This window comes from Panthera pardus, unplaced genomic scaffold (genome assembly GCF_024362965.1).
Source record: "Panthera pardus isolate Hobbes unplaced genomic scaffold, ASM2436296v1 HiC_scaffold_11, whole genome shotgun sequence".
NCBI lineage: Eukaryota > Metazoa > Chordata > Mammalia > Carnivora > Felidae > Panthera > Panthera pardus.
In genome coordinates, this window is record NW_026526666.1 from 1,070,118 (window position 1) to 1,097,229 (window position 27,112).

Here is a 27,112-nt window from a genome sequence, read left to right on the forward strand (position 1 = left end):
TGAACTACAAAACTTAAAACTAGCACATGAGGATGCTTTATGCAGGGTTTTGTTTTTTTAACCTAGTAATTAGGCCTACCCATATACCGCATGGGTTTTCCCATAGCCAAAATTTTCAAAATTTATTTTCTCAGAAAACTCTCAGTACCGTGTGTTAGAGAAAGGCTCCAGTGAGGGAGCATCTCTGATGAGTTTGTGGGATCTTGGAAGAATCCTTGGAGGGCTGCCATTGATTTGACAAGGTTTCGGACCTTGGCTGCAGTGAACTACCGCGGTCCCCCCCTCCCCCCCAAAGCAGGCTCAGCCCTGGGGTTGGCAACTGCTCCACAACAGGGTCACGAGGCCCACTAGTCAGTCACCAGGCTCCTCGGCCCCTTGGCCTTCACTCTTAAAGGGGACCCTGATGTAATTCATTGGTAGGACTTCTTGCTGAGGAAAACAAGCAGTGCCTCATTCTTAGCCGTGGCTTCTTCCCGTGAGTACAAGTCTGTTCCATTTATGTGGCCTTTATGTCTCATCAGTTCATGTCCCAGTTGGATGGGCTCCAACACACCCTGTCCTTGTCTGGAACACCCTCTTCCATTCCATATTTATTTTGTCTTTTGAAATCCTCCCCTTGAGCCAAAGCTGTGGGGTCCAGCTACCTTCTTGGATTTTCTCCACATCCAAAGAGAAGGAATTCATACTTGTCTCTAATCCAATCTGATATATGTGAAGGAAAAACTCCCAACAAGGCTTGTCTTTCTGAATTCCCTAGTCCCTGGCTTTTGCTCTTGGCAAGTACACAGTTACTGGTTAGAATAAGTAAATGGATTTTGGAGTAGAGGGGAAAGCAAAGGAATCTAAAATCCTTGGCTCTCTTCCCTGACTTTTCCATCAAACGTTTATTCTATAGTGAATTCAGTTCTGTAAGGCTAATGTTCCACTACAGCCAACCCTGCCTTCCCCCACACCCCCAAGAAATAGTGAACACTTGAGGATTGCACTACCCTTTATTTCTAGAATGAAAGGTGTCCTGAATCACATCCTGGTTCGCAGTGGTCAAGGCTCCCAGCCCCTCAACAGGAATAGGCATGTTCAGGGAGGCTCACTGGGCAGGTGGCCAAGTTCCCTTTCAAGGGGATATACCATAAAGATGACATTGTCCCAGGGAGGGAGGACAGGGTGATCTGGTCTGACCACTTCAAAGCCCATATAGCTGAAGGCCCGTAGCAGGGCACCTGTGAAAAAAAATTAGAACATTTTTTGAGGCTCTATACAACTGTTTCCCTGGATTTGGCTTCTTTAGGGAGTGGCTGAAGGGAAGCCATGTAGTGCAAGCATTAGGGTGGTCTGCTTTGAACTAACAAACCTACACTCCACCCCTGGCTCTAAGGCTTGCTAAGCTTTGTGACACTGTACAAGTTACCTTTTCGGAGCTTTAGTTTTCCCATTTATAACATGGTGATCTTCCTCAGAATTTGATTAAATAAGATGATGATCATGAAATGCCTAACAATGATGGTGTACTAAGCTCTTGACCATCTTCTGTCCCATAGAAGCGGGGGAGGAGGAGGGAGGAGGTCGTAGTTTCTGGAACGTGTGCTCCAAGCATCCGGATAAACCCATTCCTGTCTTCCTGGCCCTATACCCAACACTTTCACACTGTAGGTGCTTAATACATTTGAGGTCCTTTCTGTCCTACCAGCTACATGCCTTGAATAGTTCTGTTAATGTCACCAGTGCTTCCTCCGTCTGGCTTCTGAAATCTACCTTCGAGGCTTTCCTCACAATCCAAGTGTAATCTAACAGAGTGCTAGTTGCCTTCATTTCCTTGGAACAGGGGTGGGGATGATGGTGGTTAAATCCCTGAAATGTGTATGAGTGTGATCTTTTTTAAAAAGTTGGGGAAGAGGGTCTCCTACAAAGGAAAAGTTGCTGTCAGCTGCTTCAGCACCATGGGCCAGAAAGGACTGCCAATCCCTACCTCTGTCATTCCGGTTATTTTGGAAGCTTACAAACACCAAGTCCACGCTGGTCTTCTCCTCCACATACTCCAGTGTTGCAGTCAAACTAGGGGCCAGAAAGAGGAATCCTAGTTGGTGAAATATTTAGTGAATTCAAAATCCAAACACCTACTTGAGTAGAAGAAACCTCATGGCTTAATTTTTTCCTGACCCAAGCCAGGAAATGAAAGTTGATAAGCTGGTGTTGGTAAATGTTTCTCCGAAGCCCAGGGATTACAACAGGACTGACCTCCATATCCTAGAGGGGCCTGGGGAGAAGGAGCCACTCTAGAAAGACAGTCCGAAGACACATCCTGTTGTTGATCCTCACTTCTGTGTTTCTGAATCGGGGTCCATCAATCTCCCGGGGGGCTCTTCTCCCTTGAAGCCCAGATCCTGGCTCAGCTCATGGGCTTGCCTGCATGCCAGTTCGGTGGTGTGAAAGTGTCTAGCTCCTGAATCCACCCTCATGGGTTAGCACACCCACCACCTGATTATGACATGATGAAAGAAGGGACCCTCCTGCCTCTTCCCCGCTCACCCACCCCACTTTCCTATCAGGGCTCAGTCACCTTTCCCAGTTGCCTTGATCCAAGGCCTGATATGGGATATCCAGGAAGAGTCGATGATCACTGAGAAGGCCGTGCCAATGGGTAGAGGTCTGGGGGGTGCGGCGGAAGTGGAAGTCTAACTGTACTGGATCCTGGTGAAGCAGGGGGTCAGTAGCCAGCACCGTCAGGTTCCCAGCCTGGAAAGGGAACAAGAGTAACACAGTCTCCTGTTCTCATCTAGTCCTCAGGTCAGATCTCAGGCCAATTTGGCTGTGTCTGAGGAAGCAAATTTGGGGCTGACCGAATTGGAGCCAAATCCTCACTCTGTCCCTTAGTCCTAGGACCTAATTCTCTATTGTGGAGTTTTCCTTGATACCAATCTGGAAACCAGTCAATGCAGTTGCAGTATCACTGCCTGTTAACCTCACCCGAGGGGTGCACCAACACTTCAGAAACATATTTACATCACAGAGCTTTGTTTTTTGTTTTTTGTTTTTTGTTTTTTAAGATTTTTAATCACACCCAACATGGGGCTCGAACTCACAACCCCGAGATCAAGAGTCGCATGTTCCACCAACTGAGCCAGCCAGGCACCCCTAGGGAGCTTATTCTTTAAACAATGCCGTGTCATCTGTTTACGGACTCACTGACCGTGCTCTTCCACTTTTTTTACATCATGGGAGTTTTCTCTGAATTCTCGGATTTCTCAGTTAAAATGCAGAGGTCACCCACAGGCATGTTATTGTAGTATGGTACAGGGCCAAGTCGAGGAGTTCTAGGTTCTAGTCCTCTCTTGGCATCTAAACAAGTTTCCGTCCCAGAACTCTTAATTCGTTCTGCTCTTTGTTCCAACCTCATCTTTCCCCATCCTGCTTCTCACCACCAGCTCTGTGATCTTGACTTAATATCTCTGGGCCAGAATCCTTGTTTCCAAAGCAAGTAAGTAGCTGTTCTGCGTGAGCCTCGAGATCTAAAATTTGTTCTCCAGTTAGCTAATTATGCCCCTTCTCCCTAAGGTGTCATCACAGCAAGCCAGGGGCCGCCCCCGCACAGCATCAGTGTGCAGTCCACTTACCGAGTATAATTCTTTAAGCTGGTCGTGGTCACCCTGCTCAGTGCTTCTGACCCCCTGGAGGCCTGCTGGGGACTCAGGAGCACTGAAGGCAGGAACGGGGCCGGAGTGTCAAGTCCTCCCGTTCCTTATATATGATGCTGGTTAGGAAAAGGGGGCCCAAATTAGTTTACCTCTGCATCTGAGAAGGGGAGGGGTTCATAACTTCCAGGTACATAGGACCAGGCTCTGGCACTATCTTTTGTGGATGAGCCTATCTGCTTCCATTCTCCCAGGCCAGCCAGGTGGGAAAATTTTAAGTTCCATGCCAGCCTTCCATCCTATTTTGCTATTATTATCTCTTGCCACTTGGGAAGTTCCTTCAAATTCTCTTATTTTTCCTGACAGTTTATGTAAACAACTACAAGTAGAGAGGAAAACAAGTACCTTTTATAACAAGGCAGCATCTTCTCCCGGAGGGTGATCCGGTATTTGTAACAGTAAAGGTAATAGGCGTATGGTGACCAGATCGGGTAGAGGTAGTTCCGTGTTTTTCCCCTCTTGATATAAGAAAGGGAGAAGATAGAGGGGCGCAACCTGTTACAAGGCAGTTTCTCAGTTCAGTGCCTCCCTGCGGCAAAGTGAGGTTCAGAGATGAGTGGCAGGGGTTCAGGCAGCCTGGTGTCATTGTGACCCGGTGGGCACTATGACATGGGCAAAGGGTCAGCCCTATGTCACTTCAAGACTCCACTCTGCTGCTCCTCCACCCCACCCAACCCCCTTAACTAAGCCTCCTACTCACCTAGTATGTACTTCATGGCTGCACCAGTGATTTTTTTTTTTTTAATTGTACCAGTACTTTAGCTTCTGTACTGATTGGTGAATAGCCCTGCCTGAACACTTGTTGAGTGCCCTCAACCTGGCCCCTTATTCCAGCAGCACGCGTGCATGTGCGCACACTCATGTAACACACACCACACACATCCCACTTCAGCAACTAAATGGTTGGTGTCTGACACTGTAGGTTTCCAAAGCCCTGATCCAATGCCTGACTTGATTCATTGGTTCTCAGTTCCTATCAACTCAATATTTTTATTGTCATCCCTACCTTTAATAATCCAGGGGTGCTACACATTGTTGAACTTTCTCATTGCGCTGGAGGGTAGAAATTGCAAACTATAAATGCCTTTAGGAGCCAAGACAGCTAATGGAAATTAATGGAGCTGCTGGGTGGGGCTGTAGCAAAATGGAAAGCTCATAAACTAAAATAAGCTGACAACTCAGTTTCATCCAGTTGCAGAAATGCAGACTCAGTGCTTCCAGATGATATGATTTTTCAACATAAAATGGAAAGATAGATTTTTGTGCTAAATTCCTCCAAATTTTTTAAAGGGGTGGTTATTAAAAAATAAAAGCTGTTGATTAAAAAAATCAACATTGTGAGCAAAATTTGATTCTGGGGCCACCAGTTTGAGACCTCTGCATATTCATTCACTCATTTCATTCAACAAATATTTATTGAAGGCCTACTGAAAGCCAGGCAGAATTCTAGGTGCCGAGATCCACCAATAAACGAAGATCCCTGCGTAATGGAACTTAGCTTCTAACAGTGAGAAGACAAAAGAAAACAGTAAACATTGTAAGAAAACTTAGGATGTTCAATGAGAACTGCTATGGAGAAAAGAGCAGGATAAAGGAAGGTCAGGAGGTGAAGGGGGTGGGGCAGGCTGGGGAAACAAATACAGTGATCCAAGTAGGCCTCATTGAAAAGATGGCATTTAATCGAAGACTTAAAGGAAGTGAGGGAGTCAGCCAAGCCAGCATCTGGGGATAAGAGGATTCTGTGCCTAGGAAACAGTGGATGTAAAAGCCCTGAAGAGAGTGCCCGGTGTTTTCAAGAAACAGCAGGGAGGCTGCGGTGTAAGTTCTGAGGAAAGCAGAAGGTGAGGTCAGAGAGCTAATGGGCCAGATTTGGGAGAGCCTTGTAGACTACAGTGTGAGGAAAGTCACTGTGAAGTTTTGAGTAGAGGAGTGATATGATCTTATCTATGTTTTTTGTTTTTTTTTTTTTAATTTTTTTTTCAACGTTTTTTATTTATTTTTGGGACAGAGAGAGACAGAGCATGAACGGGGGAGGGGCAGAGAGAGAGGGAGACACAGAATCGGAAACAGGCTCCAGGCTCCGAGCCATCAGCCCAGAGCCCGACGCGGGGCTCGAACTCACAGACCGCGAGATCGTGACCTGGCTGAAGTCGGACGCTTAACCGACTGCGCCACCCAGGCGCCCCATTATCTATGTTTTTTAAAAGATCCTGACTGTTGTGTTGTAAATAAACTGGGGAGCATTAAAGGAGATTTGCCAAGAGACTACTACAGTGATCCAGGAGAAAGATGGTGTCTTATTCCAGGCTGAAGCACTGAAGGTGGTGCAAAGTGGTTGGATTCTGGAAATTGTTTAAAGATAGAACCCCAGGATTTCCTGGAGCATGAGAGAAAGAAGTTGAGTCCAAGAACTGAAAGAAGTTTCCATCAACTGAGATGGGTAAGGTTGCAAGGTGAGACAGTTTGAAGCAGGCTCTAGAGACAGGTTTAGCTTAGAGCATATTAACTTTGAAGTGTCCACTAGACACACAAGAAGAGGAGTAAGCAGGGGCGCCTGGGTGGCTCAGTCCGTTAAGCGTCTGACTTCGACTCAGGTCATGATCTCACGGTCGGTGGGTTCGAGCCCCGGGTTGGCTCTGTGCTGACAGCTCCGAGCCTGGAGCCTGTTTCAGATTCTGTGTCTCCCTCTCTCTGTGACCCTCCCCCGTTCATGCTCTGTCTCTCTCTGTCTCAAAAATAAATAAACGTTAAAAAAAAATTAAAAAAAAAATAAAAAAGAAGAGGAGTAAACAGCAGGCTATTCGAGTTGGGCGAAGTTAGGAGAAGTCTAGGATGGAGAACTTTGGAAGTCATCAAGACTGAAGGAGATCAAAGCGGGGGTGTATACTGAGAAGAGTAAAGATCCAAAGACTGTCCTAGGCAGCACCCTAAGAAGTTTGGAGAAAAGGAGAAACCAGGCAAGGAGACTGTGAAAACTGGTGAAGTAGGAAGAAAACAAAAACAAAACTGGTGTCCTGGAAGCTAAGCGAGGAAAGCGCAATTAGGAGGAGGGACAACGTTTACCGGTCAAACAAGTAAAACAACACGATGCTGAGAGCGCCCTTACACAATCTCCGCTGCCAAAACAGACCCTGCTCATCCCATCTAGATGGTCTTCTCTCGAGGGCTTGAGACCCTCGAACGGTCCAGACTCTACCACAGTTTCCTTTTTCTGTGGCTCATCTCCCTTGTGATTTTGAATTCTGCTTTAAACACGAGCTTAAATACCGCAGGTGTAAAGATTAAGGGTTAGCCTCCTCCCGGGGCTGCCATAGTTTTCCAGAGGATTCCATCCCTCCCCCACTTTTAGGCAGATCTGCAGTAAGGAAAAGGGAAAGCAGCGTCCCTCTTCCCTCAGCATCCGGTTATCACAGAATGCCAGAGCTGGAACCCTCAGAGCTACTGCAGCTAAACCGAAGCCCCCATTTTAAAGCGAAGCCAAGAGGGACACGGTGCCTTTTCCAGCTCCCTCCATGATCTGCCAATAACTACGGGCGTCCCTGCCCCGAGAAGAAACAGGGAAGAGGGGATGAGGCAGCGCTGAAGCACGGAGCGTCGACCCAGACCCTGGCTGGGAGGCCGGTCAGACCCGGGCCGGGCCTGCCCCTCGGCTTCGCCTGCGGGAGCAGCGGCGGCTCAGGCGCGCCGCGGGCAGCCGCTGGGGCCTTTCCTGCGCCGGCGCCGGGGGCCTCCTCCGCTCTCCCTCGGCGCCGGGAACATGGCGGCGGCTGGGGCGTGGGTGCTGCTGCGAGGAGCCGTCCGGGAGCTGCTGCGGCTGCCGCTCGCGGGGGCCGCCCCCGGCCCGGAGCGCGGCTTCAGCCTCTCTCACAGTCGGGTGAGGCCCAGCTCTGAGCCGTGGCGGTCCTCGCCTCCGGCGGGGCTCTTTACGCCCGAGTATTGCTTCCGAGGGGTTCCGGCCTGAGGGTGGCGGGTTCACATTGTGCCGGCGCCTGAGGGCGCCAGGAGTTTCCCCGGGAGACTCGCTCACCCCCGCTCCCCGACTGCCAGGGCACGGTCATCGTGGAGCGCTGGTGGAAGGTACCGTTGGCTGGAGACGGCCGGAAGCCGCGCCTGCACCGGCGACACCGCGTTTACAAGCTGGTAGAGGACACGAAACACGGGCCCAAAGGCAACCTGGAGCTCATCCTCACCCAGTCGGTGGTAGGTAAGGCCCGGCAAAGGTATCTCCTACCTCAGGCTGGCCCCGTTTGGCGTCAGCTCTTTCCTGCCCTCCCCGCTTAGCTATTTCTCGCCGTTTGTAGAAATGATCTGCTCTGTATTTGAGGAGAGGAAGCCATAAAAAGTACTGTGATTGTGCCATTGGCCTCCTGCATAGAAAAAGGAACGCGAATGGGGCAACTGTGTAGAGGGGAAAGGAGGCCCAACAGCATGTGCTACAATGACTGAAACCCTGTGATGGGACAACTCTCACTTTGTACAGGGAATGTGAAACTTCTAAATCAGGCCGTAAAAAAACTAATTAGAAGTCCCTTAAGTGTTGTTCTTAGTGAGTATTAATATTTTTTCTAGGAGGAATAAGTACTGTGAGAGAATAAGAGGTGCGTCTTTGATCATCGCCTCTTTAGGAGGTCATCTGATCCAGTGTCTGTTCTCCTTGGCAGGACTTGGAGTCCGGGGTGACCTGGTCTCAGTGAAGAAACCTTTGGGCCGGAATCGACTGTTGCCTCAAGGTCTGGCTGTATATGCATCCCCTGAAAACAAGAAACTCTTTGAAGAGGAGAAATTGGTGAGCAGAGGGACTTGGAAGAATAAAACCTTAAGATTTCTTCTAGCAACTTCCTTCCCTTTGATATTTAACTTAAAAACGAAATAGGGATTAGAAGAATAGGAATCCAGAAACCCAGCCTATGTCCAGCATAATAAGAGTTTGATATTTATCATGGACTCATTTTTCTTTTCATTTTTTTCACCTTTAACTTTCTTTTTCTAGCTGAGACAAGAAGGAAAATTAGAGAGGATCCAGACCAGGGCAGGTGAGATGGTGAGTAAAAACATGGAGGAGTTACCAGCCTTTTCCTGAGAGGTTCCTTGATTTCCTTGAAGTATCCTGATTGCAGACACACGTGTAGGAGAAAGGGGAAATGCTTGGCTGCCAAAACTGGTTTTGAGAACTCCTGGGAGATCCTGACTTGTTGGGTGAAGTGCCCTAGCTTATTGAGTAAAGCCCCAACCCAGGTAGTAGGGGACCCATGGAAAAGTGTGAGATGAGGGCTCTGCCTCCATAGATGGACAAGTCACAAAAAACATAAGACACATGAGAAAGTGATCAGTAACTTCAATGCAGTAGATTAGAAGAATGACATGGACCAAAAAGGATTAGAGTGATGGAGAGGGCTTTTCTTCAGATGGGATTAGATTGGCCCTTGTGGGATTAGTAGGCTTTGGATAGGCCAGGAGGGTGGGAAAGGTATTCTTAAGGGAGAAAAAATGTACGTAGATAATTAAAGCACGCTTTAACATAAAAGGTAGACCAGTCTAGCAAAAACAGAGGACTCATACAGGATAATACTTAATATAGGATACATACATACATACATGAGGATAATACTCAATACAGGATAATGTAAAGGGAGTTGGGGTGAGATTTGTAAAACATTTTGAATCTTCGGCTGATGAATTTATATTTCATTCTATAAGCAGAAAGGAATTGTTAATGGGATAGAGGTGGGACTGAAGGGCCAGAAGTATTGGGTTAAAATGGTCTACGAAAGCCATTCTATCCTGGGATGTATCAGTGGTCCCCATTGATAAGTCTAACTTTGACATGGCCTGTTTCTCCTTGCTTAGGAACAACCAGGAATAGGTGATGTTCTCCTTCTTTGTACAGAATCAGCCTTGAAGCAGTAGAAATATTCGCTTTCCTATTCATCTTCTCACCTGTATGCTTGTGAGGCAGACATTGTGCCTCTTTCCTGAATTCAGACCTTGTGCCTCTTGCTAACATGTTTCTTCTCCTTTGATTCCAACTCTAACCTAGCCCCTGTTTATATTTTCTATCAGACAGTGACGTTTCTCAAAAGCTGTCACCTGGAGGTGGGGATGAAAAACAACGTCAAATGGGAACTAAACCCTGAAATAGTTGCCCGCCATTTCTTCAAAAATGTGAGTGTTCCCAAGCACCAAGCACCACTGTCCCTCTGAGGGCAGAAGCTACCCCTGGGAAGGAGGCCCAGGATCGATCCCTTCGTTAGGAAAGGGTGTGATCGTCCAGCTGGAGTTAGGGAAAGTGTTCTTGGTTTCAGGGTTGAGAAAGGGAAATGACTAAAGAGTAAGGGTGGTCAAAATTTGAAGACTGATAGGAAAAGATGGTGGTATCATTTATTTCCTCTCTAGGAAAAACCTGGGAAATGTGACCCACTGTGGAGTTTCTACTCTTGTGTGGAGGAAGTGATTTTGGTCTCAAGCCCTGTTTCTCTTTGGTGGATCCTCCTCCCTTTCTGAGAAATCAGGACTGAGTTTCTCTGCCACTATCTGTGGCGGGTAAACATGGTATCAGCCAGGGTAAACTCAGTTTTATTCATTCCTGTACAGGAAATTCCAGAACCTTTTTTGAGGTTGCCTAGAGTTGCAGCAACATAAACAGAGCTCCTTTTGGCTTTGACTTTTTTGCAGCTTGGTGTTGTGGTTGCCCCACATGCATTAAAGTTACCAGAAGAACCCATTACACAGTGGGGCAAGTACTGGTGTGAGGTGACGGTGAGTATTTCACGTCCTGTCTCCTTTTTCTGGCTGGGTAAAAAGCTTGGTATTAGCTCTTATCTGCCCAACTAACCTCTGAGGATTCCTTTGGTTTTGTGTACAGGTAAATGGACTTGACACTGTGAGGGTACCTATGTCTGTGGTGAACTTTGAGAGGCCCAAGACCAAAAGATACAAGTACTGGTTAGCCCAACAAGCTGCCAAGGGAATGACCCCCACCAGCTCCCAGACTTTCTGAATCTACTCTCCCTCAAAATCAGACGAGCAGAATCAGGGGCCCCTGGAGGGCACAGTCAGTTGAGCATCTGACTTCAGCTCAGGTCATGGTCTCTCGGTTGGTGAGTTCGAGCCCCACATTGAGCTCTGTGCTGTCGGTGCAGAGCCTGCTTTGGATCCTCTGTCCTCCTCTCTCCCTGCCCCTCCCGCACTCACACCCTCTCCCCAAAATGAATAAACAAAAAAGAAGAGCCGAATCAGGAGCAGTGGAGCAATGATGGGCCATCACCCTGATCAACTCCCAGCTCTGACGAAATAGTGGAATTTTACAGAGCATATGGAGACATCAGCCGAAACTGCATGTACACGTTGAATCCTCCGTATTTCCCACCTCTGTCTTGGACTATTACCACATCTGGCCTTACTGGGGTAGTCCTGCTCAGGGAGTACCAGGCTGTAGATTTGATAAGCTGAATATTAACAGATGGAAACAGTCCGGATCTTATTTAGCCTGAAATTCACTGGAACAAATGGAAGAGCTAGTCACTGTCTCCATCACTAGGCTCATTCTCATACAAACTGAACATTTGTATCTCAAGAGGAAATAAAGAGATTGTGTTCTTTTTACTTATTTTTTAGTTTATTACAGTCTTTACAGTTAATTTTATGCAGTTATGATTTAGTACTGCACCTTTATGTCTTTACATTTCTCTCAAGCAAATGGCACCATGTATGGTCTTTACGTGTGTGCGTAAGTTTTGATAAATTTTACCTTTTTAATTTTTAGTTTTTTTTAATGTATAGTTGACAACACCATGTTACATCCTCAGGTGTACAGCGTAGTGATTGGATAATTCTATACATTATGCTGTATAGCTACCGTTTGTCACCATGCAGTGCTATTACAAAACCATTGACTAGAGAGATTGTGTTTTTAGATGCTGTTTACCGGGCATGAGTAGACTGGGGGCAGAACTTCCAAGTAGATTGTACTCTTAAGCTACTGGGGTTTGGTGCTAAAAAGGAAGGGAAAATAAAATTCATTTATAGGCTATATCCCGTGGGTGCTATGGGCAAATTACTTAACAAGCTGATATGTCTTAGGTCTTAAAAGTCATTTTTGTTAGGTATATTTATAAAGCTATAAATATGAATAAGCACAATGGATTCTACTTTTCTAAAGGGATCCAAATAAGGCCTAAGGGTAATTGTTGGAGAAAATGAAGCTGCAATGAAAAAAGCTTAAAAAGGGAACTTACTTTGTTTCTGTAACCCTGAAATTTTGAAAAAGATGGCATCTTGGTTTCCAGAGCAAGGTTAAGATATAGGGCTAGTCATTGGGTAATTATGGAACAGGTATCTTGATAGGAGATAAGGGAAGTAGATAATTCTGCCTAAGTTCAAGGTCTACGAGTGGAAAAAAGATCCAACTGTTGACAAATGGATTGTGCTAGTCACTCCAATACAATGTGAGGTCACACAATTTATGACTCTGCTGTCTTTATCAGAAGCTCAGAGAGACTAGTTTGTAACCTAATGTTTGAGCTCACCTACCACTATGAGTCCATCCCAACTGATAGAAGTCTATCATCAGTTGCGCTGAAAACTAGCCAGCCACACACTTGCAGACTCCATAACTCAAGGTGTGTTGAAACTTACGACTGGTGTTGTTTGAAATCTGCCATTTCAATGACCATCATCCCTACTGTTACTGGTGAAAAGCTCATTTAACACATCTTTCCACACCACCATGTCCCCATCAGAACATCTCTGAAATTGCCTGAGCAACAACCACAACATTCCACACAGCTCGTGTCAAAAGTGTTTAAATATTTGTCATAGTGTAAGTTCCTGGCGAAACAGACTGAATTGGAAATTTGTGTGCAGGAAGTTTATGGTGAAGGGATCTTAGACTGGGTCGACACCTGTGGGGGAGTCCAGGAAGCAGGATTTGGTAGAGGAGGAGGTTAAGCTGGTCTCAACAAAGACCTCGATCAGTCCCTCACACTCAAGCTAGGATGGCTGTGTGGAAATGTGTACTCTTATTGAGGCAAGTGGCCACATACGTACCCCCACATTGGCTAAAAAGGGGCCATGTCCTTGGGTGAGGTGTCTGACTTCGGGAAAAGGCAGCTCCCAAGGGGACTCGGAAGAGCGCCATCCGCATTCTTAGCAGCTTGGGAAATGAGTGCTTCAGTCCTGAAGCGGGGAATCTGGGCAGCACACTAGGTCTTCACTATAGTCCACCTTTCGTGCTGTTCGGATCCATTGTTTCTTGAGTTCTAGAGTGATCCCTTCAGGATTTGATGGGCCTCTTTTCCTGGGAAAACTGGTTAACAGAGGAAGGTCTGGTACAGACCATAGCCCCTGCTGCTGTAACTTACCCTGTCTGCACTGGTACTCATCTCCCTTCTCTACTCCCCATCTAGATTCCTACCCACACCCCCTCAACTTGTACTTCTGGTCCAAATAGGTTACCTGATAAGGTACCTGGTCATATTGCCCTTGCAGGCCATGACTGCATCTGTCCATTATCAGAATTGATACATGTGTCAGAACAGTATTCTCAAGTGTGGAATATGCTGTCTGTAGACCCTAATGAGGTTTGTCAGGCACTGTATTCCCTTCTTGGGAGTGAGATGTGAGAAGTAAAGTTTCTCCTTTACTTTGGAGGGAACATCCTGGCATGGTCCAGACCACTGGACCTCTAAAAACATTACTGGGTATTTGCAGTTTTATGTACCACTACTTGAAGGATGTTTATCCTATCAAGGCCTCTAGTGTACTTGCCATTTCTTGCTCATCCTGTACAATTAGCATGATGTCATCAATGAAGTAACATGGTGATCTGTGGAATGTCCATATGGTCCAGGACATATTATGACAGGGTGGGAGGTTTTACATGGTCCAGGTGCAAGACTATTCCTGCTCATCCCAGTAGTGAAAGTACTTTTTATGGTCCTTTCTTACAGAGATGGAAAAGACTATATTGCTCAGATTAATGGCCGCTTATCATGTACCTGCAGCTGTGTTAATCTCTAGCAAAGACACCACATTTAGCATTTAGCACAACAGATACAATTCAAATGACTTGATTGAGATGGCTGTCATCCACTGTCATCCTCCAAGAACTTTCTGATTTTACCAGGGACCAGACTGGTGAATTAAATAGTGTTTTAATGGGCCCACCATCCCTGCATCCTTTAGATCTGCAAGAGGGCCACTACTGTGATAGTTTTTATTATCTTGGCCTGAGATGGTAGCAGCAACTTCAGGAGCTTCGTGTTGGCCTTTCTAACCCTATCATGGTTAGTGTAGTTCTGCCAACTATCAAATATATCCATCTCAGTTACCCATTAAGGACCAGTGAAATGACCGCTGGGTGGATCTATGAACCCAGTAGGACCACTGAGAGCTAGACCTGAGTCTGGAATACATTTGTCACCCCATCCCCATACACTGCCACTCTACCAGGGGGCCATGATGATGCTTCAGATCCATGGACATCAGTATCAGATAAGACCCTGTATACAACAGTTTCTCAAATGGTTGAATGTGCCTCTTTCTCCAGCATGTATTAAGCAAAGGTCGTGAGTCCTTATAGGACCAGGGGAATTATTACCTTGAATGAAGTAATGTGATGATCTGTGGAATGTCCATATGGTCCAGGACATATTATGCTGGACCTGCAAGAGGGTCATGCTGTTTCAAGGTCTTTTGTTCTAGGGGCCTAGCCTCTTACATCAGTTGTTTCCAGCTGAAAAACTGGTTCGGGAAGACTTCTTACACTGACAGAAATCACCTTCCCATTATAAACAACTAAAAAACCAGACAAAATTATAAAAAATGTTTATGGATATTGAAAAGCAAGTAGTACAGAACTTCATTAAATGAGAAAAGGGAAATAAATGAGATGAGCCCTATGATAGCCTCAGTTTACTGAGAGTTGTGCCCAACTCTTTTTTTTTTTTTTTTGACAAAGATACCAAAACAATTCAATGGAGGAAAGACAGCCTTTTCAACAAACGCTAGAGCAATAGGCACAAAATAAAACTTAACCTACATCTAACACCTTATACAAAAATTAACTCAGAATGGCCACGAACCTAGAGATAGTTTCCTGCACTGTGCTGTAGGGAGCACTGCAGAGGGGGGAATCTCAAAGCCAGAGATTAGAGCTGGTGGAGGGTCATGAAGTCCCACCTCCCCTTCCCATGCCAAAGCAGTTCACAAAGTTAAAACAGAAGTTTCAATTTTGATTCAATCTCATAACACAAAAATATCTAGGTTCCAATAAAAAGTCATCATGGGTTGCCTGGCTGTCAGAAGAGCCCACGACTCTTGATCTTGGGGTGGTGAGTTCAAACCCCATGTTGGGTGTAGAGAGATTACTTAAAAAAATACAGTTTTGAGGCACCTGGGTGGCTCAGTCGGTTGGGCATCCTACTTCGGCTCAGATCATGATATCACAGTTTGTGGGTTCGAGCCCCACATTAGGCTCTGTGCTGACAGCTCAGAGCCTGGATCCTGCTTTGGACTGTGTGTCTCCCTCTTTCTCTCTGCCCCTTCCCTGCTTGTGCGCTCTCTCTCTCAAATATAAATAAACATTAAAATAAATAAAGTCATTATATATGGGGAGGGGGTCTCTCATCATACCAAGAACCAAGAAGATCTCAAACTGAATGAAAAAAAAAACAATCAATAGGTGCCAATACTGAAATGACAACACAGCAGGGCCTAATCAACATTTATAGAACACTCCACCCAACAGCAGCGGAATAGACCTTTATTATGCTCCAGCAGAACATATACCAAGATAGACCGTAACCTGGACCATAAGACAAATATCAACTGATTTAAAAATGGAGTCATACAGAACATGTTCTCTGATGACCATGGACATAAGATAGAAACCAACAGTAGAAAGAAAGGAGGAAAATCTTATAATACTTCAAAGCTAAATGCACTTCTAAATAATTCATGGGTCAATAAGGAATTCTCAAGGGAAATAAATTTTAAATACATTGAACTGAATAAAAATGAAAACATACCAAACATTGTTGCACACAGCTAAAGCAGTGCTGAGGAAAAATCAAAGCACTAAATGCATACATTTTATCTAAAGTCCCACCTCAAGAACTTAGAAAAAGAAGACCAAAGTAAACTCAAAACAAGCATAAGCAAGGAAATAAAAAAAATAAGAAAAGGAACAGAAAGCAAAGGAATTTATAAAAGAAAAAAAGAGAAAATCAGTGAAAGAGCTAGTTCTTTGAAAAACACCAATAAAATCGACAAACCACTAGCAAGACTGACTAAAAAAAGACACAAACTACAAATATCAGGAAAGAAACATAGCATATCACTAGAAACTTCACAAATATCAAAAGATGACAAGGGAACACTATAAACTCTACATGCATAAATTTGACAAAATGGACCAAATCCTTCGAAAAGCACAAACTACCACAACTGACCCAGGGTGAAACAGATTGTTTGAATAGCCCTATAACAATTAAGGAGAATTAATTCATAAAGATCCGCCCCCCCATGTCCCCCAAAAAAGCTCTCAGGTCCAGATGGTTTCTCTGGAGAATTACCAGATGTTTAAAGAGGAAGTAACGCTAACTTTGTATGATTTCTTCCACAAAATAGGAGGGAATATTTCCCAATTCCTAGTATTACCATGAAAACAAACAAAACAATAGTACAAAAGAAAGTACAGGTCAATATCTCTCATAAATATAACTGCAAAACTCCTTAACAAAGTATCAGCACATAGATTTTATCAAATTGTGGTAAGATTTATATACCATGCTCAACTGGGGTTTATTCCAGGGATGCAAATGTGGCTCAATATTCAAAAGTCAATCTGTGTAATCTACCACAGTAACCCTCCAAAGAAGAAAATTACATGATCATCAATTGATGGAGAGGAATCATTTGGTAAAAGTCTACACCCATTCATGATTAAAAATATATATATTCTCAGAAAAATGGGAGTATGGGGAAACTTCTTCAACTTGACAAAAGCACCTACAAAACGTCTACAGTTAATATTATACTTAATGGTGAAAGTCTGAGCACTTTTCTCCTAAGATCAGGAAAAAGGCAAGTATATCTGTTCTCACTCCTCTTCAACATACTGCTAGTAGTTCTAGACAGTGCAATAAGGCAAGACAAGGAACTAAAAAGCATACAGATGAAAAAAGAAAACTGTCCCCATTTACTGATGACATGATTGTCTATGTAGAAAATCTTACAAAAAAGGAATCTACAAAAAAATCCTAAAAATAAATTCACACACGGGGCGCCTGGGTGGCGCAGTCGGTTAAGCATCCGACTTCAGCCAGGTCACGATCTCGCGGTCCGTGAGTTCGAGCCCCGCGTCAGGCTCTGGGCTGATGGCTCGGAGCCTGGAGCCTGTTTCCGATTCTGTGTCTCCCTCTCTCTCTGCCCCTCCCCCGTTCATGCTCTGTCTCTGTCCCAAAAAATAAAATAAAAAACATTGAAAAAAAAAAATAAAAAAAAAAAATAAATTCACACACACACACACACACACACACACACACTCATGTGGACACCAAAATTAAAAATACACTTTAAAATTGTTCAAAAATACATAGGTATAAATCTAACAAAACATACGAGATATATATGGTAAAAACTACATGATGTCGATGAAAAAATCAAAGATCTAAATAAATGGAGAGACATACTGTGTTCATGGATCAAAAGACTTGACATAGTAAAGATGTCACTTCTTCCCTATACTGATATGCAGGTTTAATGTAATTACTACCAAAATCCCAATATTTTTTTTTGTAAACATATACAAGATTGTCCTAAAGTTTATGTGGAAGGCAAAGGAACTAGCATAACTTAATGAATTTTGAAAAAGAAGAATAAAGTGTGAGAAATCAGTCTACCCAAATTTTAGATTTATTATATAGCTATAATAATCAATGCTGGGTATCCCTGTAGGTGGAGAGATAAACACATAGATCAATGGAACAGAATACAGATCCCAGAAACAGACTCACAAATGTGCCCAACTCTTTTTTTTGACAAAGATACCAAAACAATAAAATGGAGGAAAGACAACCTTTTCAACAAAGCTAGAGCAATAGGCACAAAATAAAACTTAACCTACATCTAACACCCTATACAAAATTTAACTCAGAATGGCCACAGACCTAAATATAAACTAAAACTATAAAACTTTTTTTTTTTAAAATAGATAATCTTCAAGATCTATGAATAGATAAATAGTTCTTTTTTTTTTTTTTTTTTTAAGATTTTTATTTCTAAGTAATCTCTACACCCAATGCAGGGCTCAAACTTACAATGCTGAGATCAAGAGTTGCATGGTCTACCGACTGAGCAGCCCGGCACCCCAAAGAGTTCTTACATTTGATGCCAAATGATCCATAAGAGGGAAAATCAAGAATGTGGACCTCATTAAAATTTAAATATGCTCTTGGAAAGCCCATGTGAAGAGGATGAAAAGACAAGCTACTGGGACACAATATTTGCAAATCATGGATCTAACAAAGGAGCAGTATCTTGAATGTAAAAAGAACTCTCAAACTCAAAGTGAAAAAAATTACAAACAATCTGACCAGAAAATGGGCAAAAGACCTGAACATATTTTATCAAAAAGGGTATATAGAGGGAAAATAAGCACATGAAAAGATATTCAACATAATTAGCCATGAGAGAAATGCAAATTAAAACCACAAATGAGATCTTACTATACACCTATCAAAATGGCTAAAATTAGGGGTGCCTCAGTCGGTTAAGCATCCAAGTTTGGCTCAGGTCATAATCTCACGATTCTGGGTTTGAGCCCTGCCTCGGGCTCTGTGCTGACAGCTCAGAGCCTGGAGCCTGCTTCAGATTCTATGTCTCCTTCTCTCTCTGCCCCTCCCCTGCTCACGCTCTGCCTCTCTCTGTCTCTCTCTGTCTCTCAAAAATGAATAAAACATTAAAAAAAAATTTAATGGCTAAAATTAAAAACAGATAACACCAAATGCTGGTGAGGATTCAGAGAAACTGGTCAGATGTTCCTGGTAGGAATGCAGGATGGGATAGCCTTTGGAAAAGGCTTTGGCAATTTCTTACAAAGTTACACATGCCCTTACCATTTAACTTAGTAGCCCTGTTCCCAGGCATTTACTAAAGAGAAATGAAAAATTACTAATGATACATTAATGTTCATAGGAACTTTATGACCCCAAATGGAAACATGGCCATCAGCATTACATAAACAACGGAATACTGCTCATCAAGGTAAAGGAACTAATGATACACACTGCACTGATAAATCTAAAAATACACTATGTGAGGGGCACCTGGGTGGCTGGGTCAGTCAAGTGTCCGACTCTTGGTTTCACCTCAGGTCACGATCTCCCAATTTTGTGAGTTCAAACCCCACTCGCACTATGTCTCTCTCAAACTAAATAAATTAATTAAAAATAAATATATAAAGATACGCTATGTGAAAGAAGACAAACACAAAGGACTACATGCTATATGATTCCATTCACACAAAACTCTTGTGACAAAGTATCAGCGGTGGCTAGGAGCCAGACTTTGGATGGGGATTGGACTGCAAAGGGGCATGAGCAGTGGTGGGCTAGTAAATGTTTAACAACCTGCTTTCAGTGGGAAGGAAGCCCTGGTTTGTAGCATTTGCCAATTTCTGTGGTGTAAATACCCCTTCCACTGACAATTTCATGTATCCAGTGTGATGTCATTGAACACTGCGTATGCAAGAGGTGCTAGCTAACAATCAGATCTCATTAGATGTTATAAGTTGGCTCTTCTAGTACCTCACTGGGCATAAGGGAATGTTGTGGGATGATGGAAATGTTACCTATCTTGTGGTGATGGTTAATTTGAAAAACTTACTAAAATGTACGTTTTAAATTGGTGAGTTTTAATGTAAATAAATTATACTTCATTAAAAATCTTTTAATGTTTATTTATTTTGAGAGAGAGAGAGAAAGAGAGAGAATAAGTGGGCAGAGAGGGAGAGAGAAAGACAGAATCTGAAGCAGGCTCCAGACTCTGAGCTGTCAGCGCAGAGCCCGACGAAGAGCTTGAACCCACAAACCATGAGATCATGATCTGAGCCGAAGTAGGACGTTTAACTGACTGAGCCACCCAGGCACCCCAATAAAGGATGATTTTTTTAAAGCTGGCTCAGGTGTAGAAACAGGAAGGAACTATAAGGTTTTCTCTTTTAATGAATTGTAACTTTTTATCAGGTGGCTGTCCTCAGCCTCCTGATTGTCCATCCTTGATTTCTTTTTATGGTACAGATTGGGCAATAATAGCCTTGTTGAGAGGTGCCTGGGTGGCTCAGTTGGTTAAGTGTCCAACTTTGGCTCAGGTGATGACCTCACAGTTCATGAGTTCGAGCCCCGTGTCTCTGTGTTGACAGCTCGGAGCCTGGAGCCTGCTTCAGATTCTGTGTCTCCCTCTCTCTCTGCCCCTCCGCCACTTGCTCTATCTCTCTCTCTCAAAAATAAACATTAAAAAAAAAAAATAGCCTTGTTGAGTGCCATCTATCTCGTTCCTAGGAAAGCCATGTTCTGTGAATCATCTCCAGCAATCTGCCAATCAGATTCAGACCCTGGATGCCTGTCCAACCTTCCCGCCCAGTGCAGTAATTCAGTTACTTTGATTCCAACAGTTAGGCACCCACCACCTGCCTGTTCCAGTGCCCTGCCATCCCCACTGCTACCAGTGAGCCCAGTTCTGTGACAGTTCAGCACTAGCCTTTAGGGCGAGGCCATCCCTGAGCTTCTCAATGAAACTGGTGCCTGTCTCACCAGGACATTCTTCATTGCTTCAGTAGATGGACTACCCTTGGGCCCTCTCATGGAACATAATCATTTGGTGACTTTTCTGGCTTTACTTAGCATATTTACTCTAAGATGCCCATGTTTTTTAGCCCTTTGATGTTCCACCATCTACCATGACTGTTCTGGCATTTTTGTAAAATTTTTTATTGTTTATTTATTTTTGAGAGAGAGAGAGAGAGAGAGAGAGAGAGAGAGAGAGAGACAGAGCACGAACAGGGGAGGGGCAGAGCCAGGGGGAGACACAGAATCTGAAGCAGGCTCCAGGCTCTGAGCTGTCAGCACAGAGCCCGACACGGGGTTCGAACTCACAAACTGAGATCATGACCTGAGCCAAAGTCAGACGCTTAACTGACTGAGCCACCCAGGCACCCTGTTCTGGCATTTCTGCTTCACTTAATGTGGGCCACGGTTTCCTCTGACTTTCTAAGAGGCACCTTATCCGAGTATTAGCAACATCTCTTGGGGGCCTTGTTAGAGCATTAAGTCCTGTATCACGGGAAGTTACTTCCATATCCATCTTCCTTATCAAACTTTATATCCCACTCTCCTTGATCCAACACCTCATAACCCAGCCCAACACATCTTCAACCATCTGCAGCCAGTACATGCTGGCCAGACCCACTGGTGTCTGCAGGGCAGTCTTCCATGAGGGGGCACCCAGGGGGTAAGGGAGGAGGGATGGCCTCTGACAGGAAGAAGTAGGTACTTTCGCAGGCCAGAGGGATGCAGGAGAATGGGGGATTCAGGATGTTCAAAAGCATCGACCCAGATGTCCCAGTCCGTGTCTCCTTCCAAACAGACCTGCCAGAGTTAAGAATTCAAACTTCTCGGGAACTCTCCTACTCTCATAATTAAATCTTGGAGCTTATTCTCAGGGTCCTGAAGATGCAGGAGGTAAAAGTCTCTTTGTAAGTTGCCAAGGAGGGCCTCAGGCTTTACAGTCGGCCTTTAGCTGGTGATTAATTACCCTCAGCCCTTCATCACCTTTTCCCGAGGCATCAAGAGCCTCCAGCAGAGCAGCCGCCCAATCCCACGGTCTTTATAACTTCTCAGATACGGTGTATTTCCCCCATCGATGCATTGCCCTTCCCCAGGATCCCATCCTACTTCACGGCCAGTGAGGGTTTCAACAATTGCACTGATCCAGTGTGCGGGGGCCACGCATGCTCTACCTACCACCGGGGATGGGGGCCTCACTGCCAGCTGGCCAACAGGTGATTCGGCTTTGAAATCCTTTGAAATCCCCATTTGTTTTCCCATAGTTTGAGGCCACGTCAGGTGTGCCCACTGCCGCGTCCGGTCGTGTGGCGCTGCTCCAGCTTCCTGATCAGGAGGAAGAAGACACCCAGCACCCAGCCAGATAACCCAAAGGCTCACAACTCCTGCTACAACAGGCTTGTTTCACCCCAAGACTGTGGGCATGGGTGGGCACGGGTGGGCACCGAGCTGCTGACCAAAGGCATGGTGCAGCGGTGGTCAGGAAGCAGAGATCCGGCCAGTGAAACCCCGCCACCTCCTGCGTGAGGACTGCTGTCAACAAGAATGCCCGGGCCACCCTCAGTAGCACCAGGCACACGACCCGCAAGAGCAAGTACCGCCCAGATGTGCACATGGCTGCCAGAAGCCTGTGCCGGTGAAGAGGGGGCCGCCCCCATCAAGAGCTCCTGAGCACCTGCCCCCACCTCCAAAGCAATAAAGATGTCAACCACACCAATCTATCAGTAAAATATAAAAAATAAAACAAAATCACAGTTTAGATTCAGCTCTCCTTGGTAGTCTTGGCACCAATTCTTGGCAGGTTGAGTTCCCGGGCAAATACACTTTGAGACCAAAATCTGAGTAAAGGGTGCCACTGGCTGGCTCAGTCGGTGGAGGGTGGGACTCTCCATCTCAGGGTTGTGAGTTCCAGCCCCATGCTGGGTGTAGAGATTACTTAAAAACAATAAATAGTGTTTTGTTTTGTTTTTTAAAGAAATATGAGTAAAGGCTTATGAAGCTTGTGTTGGTATCAGTATCATCTGTGAGAGCGAGAAGGCCACAGAATTGGACAGAGGAACTCTGGAGCTCTTGTGACCCTTCAGAGTTTTCCCCGCAGCGGCAAGAGAATCAGACCTCTGTCCTCCGACACTGACCAACCGCTACAGGCTGTCTCAGGAGGGGGAGTGGACTTGAATGATTTTTCAGTGGATGGCAATCCCTAGATGGGTCTCAGCTGAGAACTGTTAGCCACCAAAATTCCCAGCAGCATGGACAGGAGGGGGCACAGGGGTGAGTGTGTCAGTCCTGAAGAGGGGTGTCCGGATGGCACAACATAGCATCCACTACAGCACCTTTAAGCACCAAGGACAGCCACAGACAACTTCTCTTCCCTCCTAGGTGGTCTGGGGTGGGCAGGCAGGGCCATCAGCTGAGGGAAAAAAAATCAGAAAGTGGCATAGTCCAAAACCAAACAATGTGTTTGGATTGTATACATGAGTCCTAACACCGCTATGACCTCTTCAGTACATGTGATCAAGAATACACTGGGCAGCTCACCTTCCTCGAGGCGGGGGACTTCCCTTCTTTACACTCAATAGATGTTCCCATATCTTGTTCAAGACGAAGTGCAGAACAGTGAATTCACGAAACTCATGGAGCTGGAAATGGTTTTGAATGAGATATAGCTAGCACTCAATGTTAGCCGAAGGGATGACTGGATTTTGTCCTCACCTACAGTTAGAAGGCTGGTTAACTACCCAGAGGTATAACACTTCCGTGTTCCTGAACTGTCATGTAGCCACACTTTGTTCTCCAAGCTAAATAATTCTAGGTGTATTTTTTCTAGCATGAAATACTGGAATCACATTAGATGGGAAATCAGGGGGTTGCCAGCCCTTCTGCCACTCATCAGTGGGCAAGTTTCTTCATCTGTCACTAAGATCGGACTTGTGGATCTAAGGCAATTTCCACTTGGAGAAGGTCTACAATTCAGTCCTCTTTGGCATTTGGTTTTCTTTTCTCTAGTCATGAAGTGTGGAAATGAATCACAGTAATCAACTGAGCCTCGTTCCATCAGATTCTGTTTTCAGGTACTTGTTAATTGGACAATGAAGCCACCCTACAGCTATCAGACACCTACTAGCATTTTGTTCTCCCTACCCCCAGAGATCCTCACGTCTCTGTACTTCTTTGAGGGCTCTGTGTTGTCACTTCTCCACCCTGATGACACAAGAATAGGGTACGTTGTGAAGTCCTGCTTCTGAAGGATCTCCGATTCCAGTCTCCCTGGGGCCTGTGAGAGATGGGGTCAGAAGTGTGATTACTGAAGCACTGTGTTGGGCCTGGAAGAAGCTTTCTTGAGAAAGCTCTACATCATCAGTCTCACAGTAAATAGTCCTAAACTCCAACATGTTAACTTACATTTAGTTTACTCCCTTTCTTCACCAGGGCGCCCACTGTGACCTGTCCTCGGTAACCAATCCTGGCCCTGGAGAGAGAATGCACTGAGTTCTGCTCCTTCGTTGAAATAATACCACGGGCCAGACACGGGTATGGGTGCCTGGGTGCGTAATGACAGCCCTCACAACAAATCCACAAGGGAATGTTATTCCCCTTGAGAGATGAAGAAACTCAGCAACCCAAGGGAACAACAAAGGGCTGGTTTAAGAACGCTGAGGGCCTGGGTGCCTGAATTGGTTAAGCATCCAACTCTGGACTTGGGCTCAGCTTCACTCAGTTCATGAGTTTGGGCCCTCCATCAGGCTCTGCACTCAGAGTGCAGAGCCTGCCTGGGATTCCCTCGCTCTCTGTCCCTCCCCCACTCACACACTCTCTCAAAATAAGTAAAAATAAATAAACCTAAAAAGAACACTGAGAGTCTATTGTTTTTCAACAAGCATTTAAGGAGAGGCAATGGTACTTAAGGCACATTTGGTTCTTTTGGATCAAAGCTGAATTTTCCCAAGGATGTCCATAGGCACAGGCCGACCTGCTCCCAGGGAGATGTTTTTGTGCATCGAATATTAGCATCCCTAGAGTTCGGTCATGTCAGTGATGCTCAAACGTAACATCTAGTAGCATGCCCCTCTGTGAAAAGCAAGGCCCTGACAGACTGTGTTAAACACAGACATAAAAGTGAGGCAAGACTTCAGCAAGAACTTCCCTTGGAGGAAATGAGAACTGCTCTTCAGAGCTAACAATGGGGAGATGTGGTATTAGTAACTTGGGCCCACAATCCTGGTCCATCTGGTGGTGTTCTTTTCCCATGCTGGGACACATTGTCTGCTCACCCCCTTTGCATGCCCATCATGAGTTGCATGTTTCTCTTCCTTCACCTTCGAAACTGTATTATAATTATCTATCTATGCATCTGTCTTCCCTCACTAGACTGTGAGTTCTGCGAGGGAAGAGTATTTTATTCCCCAAACTTTGCATCCTAGCTACATAGTATACCTCAATATTTGATGAATGAATGAATGATCAACCTTCTGAGGTTTTTTTCTTCCAGCACTTTTAAGAAGGAAACATCCAGGAGCATCTGGGTGGCTCAGTCAGTTAAGCATCTGACTTTAGCTCAGGTCATGATCTTATGGTCCATGAGTTCAAGCCCTACGTCGGGCTCTGTGCTGACAGCTCAGAGCCTGGCTCCTGCTTCGGATTCTGTGTCTCCCTCTCTCTCTGCCCCTCCCCCAGTCACACTCTGTCTTACTCTCAAAACTAAATAAATGTCAAACTTAAAAAAAAAAGAAAAAGAAACATCCAGGAGTTCATGGAACAGGACTGCTAGAGACGAGGCCCTGGGTGTTGTAACTTCTGAAGAAACTTCCTTCTACAGGAATCTGTGAATTTGAGACTATTTCCCCATTCCTAAGCCCTGTTTCTCTTGAGCTGACCGTTTCACTCAGGCCTGGAACGGGCGGTCTCCAGCGGCATCCCGGCTCCGCAGCCATGCCCAGGAGAGGGCGGCAGAAGCCCGTCTGGCTGGAAGGAGAGCACCTCACCCTCTAGAAGCTGCCCTTTCTCCTCGCCGCCCTGTGCCTCAAGCCTGGGGCGATCGATCCAGGGGCGCCTGGGTGGCTCAGAGCCTGCTGCGGATTCTGGGTCTCCCTCTCTCTCTGCCCCTTCCCCACTTGTGCTCGCTCTCTCTCTCAACAATAAAGTAAGTATTCTTTACTTTAAAGTAAGTAAAGTAAAGAGCTGACACAGGTCATTCCGGGTCACAAGGTGGCATAGTTAGGTATGCCTGTTAGTCCCCATTACCTCCGATATCAGGTCCAACCTGTGCAACATTTCCAAGAGGCTCCTATCATTTTTAGCCCGAAGGTAAACCAGATCTCAAGAGATGAAAAATGCCAGATAGCTGGATGCCCAACCAGCTCCCCTTACAAGAGCCCACCCTTGACCCGGCTGCCATGGCTGAGTACCGCCCTTCCTCAGCGGCAGCCTCCGCCGCCACGCCAGGTGCATCACACCCACCTCCCCAGTTCACATCCGCTAGGAAGTCCACTCAGCCGGACCCCCATCGACCCCACTGCAGCGGTTCACACTAACTTCGCCCACAGCCCAGTTGTAAACCCAGTGGACACCTCCGGGTCTGAATCCATCTCCGTTTCCCCTGCCCCCTGCTTCCCTTCTGTGTGAGTGATCCCGTCACTTCTCCCTCTGCCCGTACAAGAAGCCAGGAAGTCATTCTAGAGCCTGTGCCTTCTCTTATAACTCCACCGCATTCAAACTGCATCCCGCCAACTCCTCCTCCTAACACTAGGCTTCATCTCCTATTTCCAGGCCCCTGCACAGATCAGCACCTGCCCCCCACCCCGAGCTGCAGCCTTGGGCGGGGCGGGACAATTAAAAATGTCTGGGGAAGGCTGCTTCAGTTGGATCCCTAGGAAAGGACTCGGAGGAAGTGCCTATCTCAGGCATCGTGGGTTGACTAAGCACTGGACTTCCCAGCCTCCCTTTAGGAGGAGGCCATGTACACAGGTCTGGTCGATGAGATGGTAGTGGGAGCTGGGGGTGGGGGACGGAGTGTTCTGGGGAAGACCCACTTTCCAGAAAAGAAAGACAAGTATCCCTGGTATAGTCCCTTCCTGCTGATCCTTCAGCCTTGCGGGAAGGGGGAAACTGCAGAGGCAGGTCCTGAGAGCACTCCGGACCCAACATGTGTGAGAAGCAAGGCCTGTGCCCTAAGTGGAGGCTTCCTCTCAGAGCAGGTGATCCCAGCTGGACCGCCAGCCCCATGAAGGCCTGGAGAAGAGAATCCAAGCAGAGTTCGAAGGTCCTGGCTTAGGAGCTCCTCTGGCACGTGTGAAGGAGAAAAGACCTGTGTGTCTGGAACACGGACAGGCAAGAGTCAGGGGGCCCGAAAAGTCCGAGAGGGGGAGGGGGTCTTGCAAGGCTCCAAGGCTCCTGGAGAGCTATCTGGATTTTAAGTGCCTGGAAGACCACAGGAGGGTTTCAGGCAGGAGAGTGACAGTCTGACTCAGGTTTCTTAGAGGATCATCCTAGCCAGGACATGGAGAAGGAAACATGGAGGCCAGACACTGCTTTGGGGCTGACCCAACAGCAATTCCCACTCTTCTCTGGACACGTTCTTCTCTA

General features: G+C 45.7%; 2 protein-coding genes and 1 long non-coding RNA gene across 4 annotated transcripts; 1 reads left to right on the forward strand and 2 right to left on the reverse strand.

The window, feature by feature from the left end:
* Positions 1-973: 973 nt before the first annotated feature.
* On the reverse strand, positions 974-4,207 carry OAZ3 (ornithine decarboxylase antizyme 3; the record flags this gene model as incomplete). The annotated part of the gene is given in 6 exon segments (XM_019432994.2): positions 974-1,220; positions 1,967-2,052; positions 2,558-2,733; positions 3,612-3,686; positions 3,688-3,748; positions 4,035-4,207. Coding segments are annotated over 6 exon segments (714 nt in total), but the record flags the coding sequence as incomplete, so codon positions are not given.
* Positions 4,208-7,394: 3,187 nt separating this feature from the next.
* On the forward strand, positions 7,395-11,287 carry MRPL9 (mitochondrial ribosomal protein L9). Of its 2 annotated transcripts, none has more exons than XM_019432993.2 (7): positions 7,395-7,563; positions 7,737-7,893; positions 8,351-8,475; positions 8,680-8,730; positions 9,750-9,851; positions 10,362-10,445; positions 10,529-10,641. In XM_019432993.2, exons 1-7 carry the CDS (start codon positions 7,447-7,449, stop codon positions 10,553-10,555), a joined length of 663 nt encoding a protein of 220 aa, XP_019288538.1. In that variant the 5' UTR covers positions 7,395-7,446; the 3' UTR covers positions 10,556-10,641. The 2 variants fall into 2 exon arrangements, with proteins under 2 accessions (XP_019288538.1, XP_019288537.1); XM_019432992.2 differs by having other exon boundaries at positions 7,406-7,563; positions 10,552-11,287.
* A 303-nt stretch (positions 11,288-11,590) lies between these two features.
* LOC109257073 (uncharacterized) lies at positions 11,591-13,733 on the reverse strand. Its single transcript, XR_002075903.2, has 2 exons — positions 12,735-13,733; positions 11,591-11,680 (listed from the first exon to the last, which is right to left on the reverse strand). It is a non-coding gene; the product is annotated as an uncharacterized LOC109257073 (long non-coding RNA).
* Between the last annotated feature and the right edge of the window lie 13,379 nt (positions 13,734-27,112).

Excerpts from the sequence above, each read along its gene's own strand:
- MRPL9 (XM_019432992.2), top strand. The coding sequence starts at position 7,447 with ATGGCGGCGGCTGGGGCGTGGGTGCTGCTGCGAGGAGCCGTCCGGGAG. Across the intron at positions 7,894-8,350 it reads CCTCACCCAGTCGGTGGTAG|GACTTGGAGTCCGGGGTGAC; the intron begins GTAAGGCCCGGC and ends TCTCCTTGGCAG. Across the intron at positions 8,476-8,679 it reads TCTTTGAAGAGGAGAAATTG|CTGAGACAAGAAGGAAAATT; the intron begins GTGAGCAGAGGG and ends TTCTTTTTCTAG.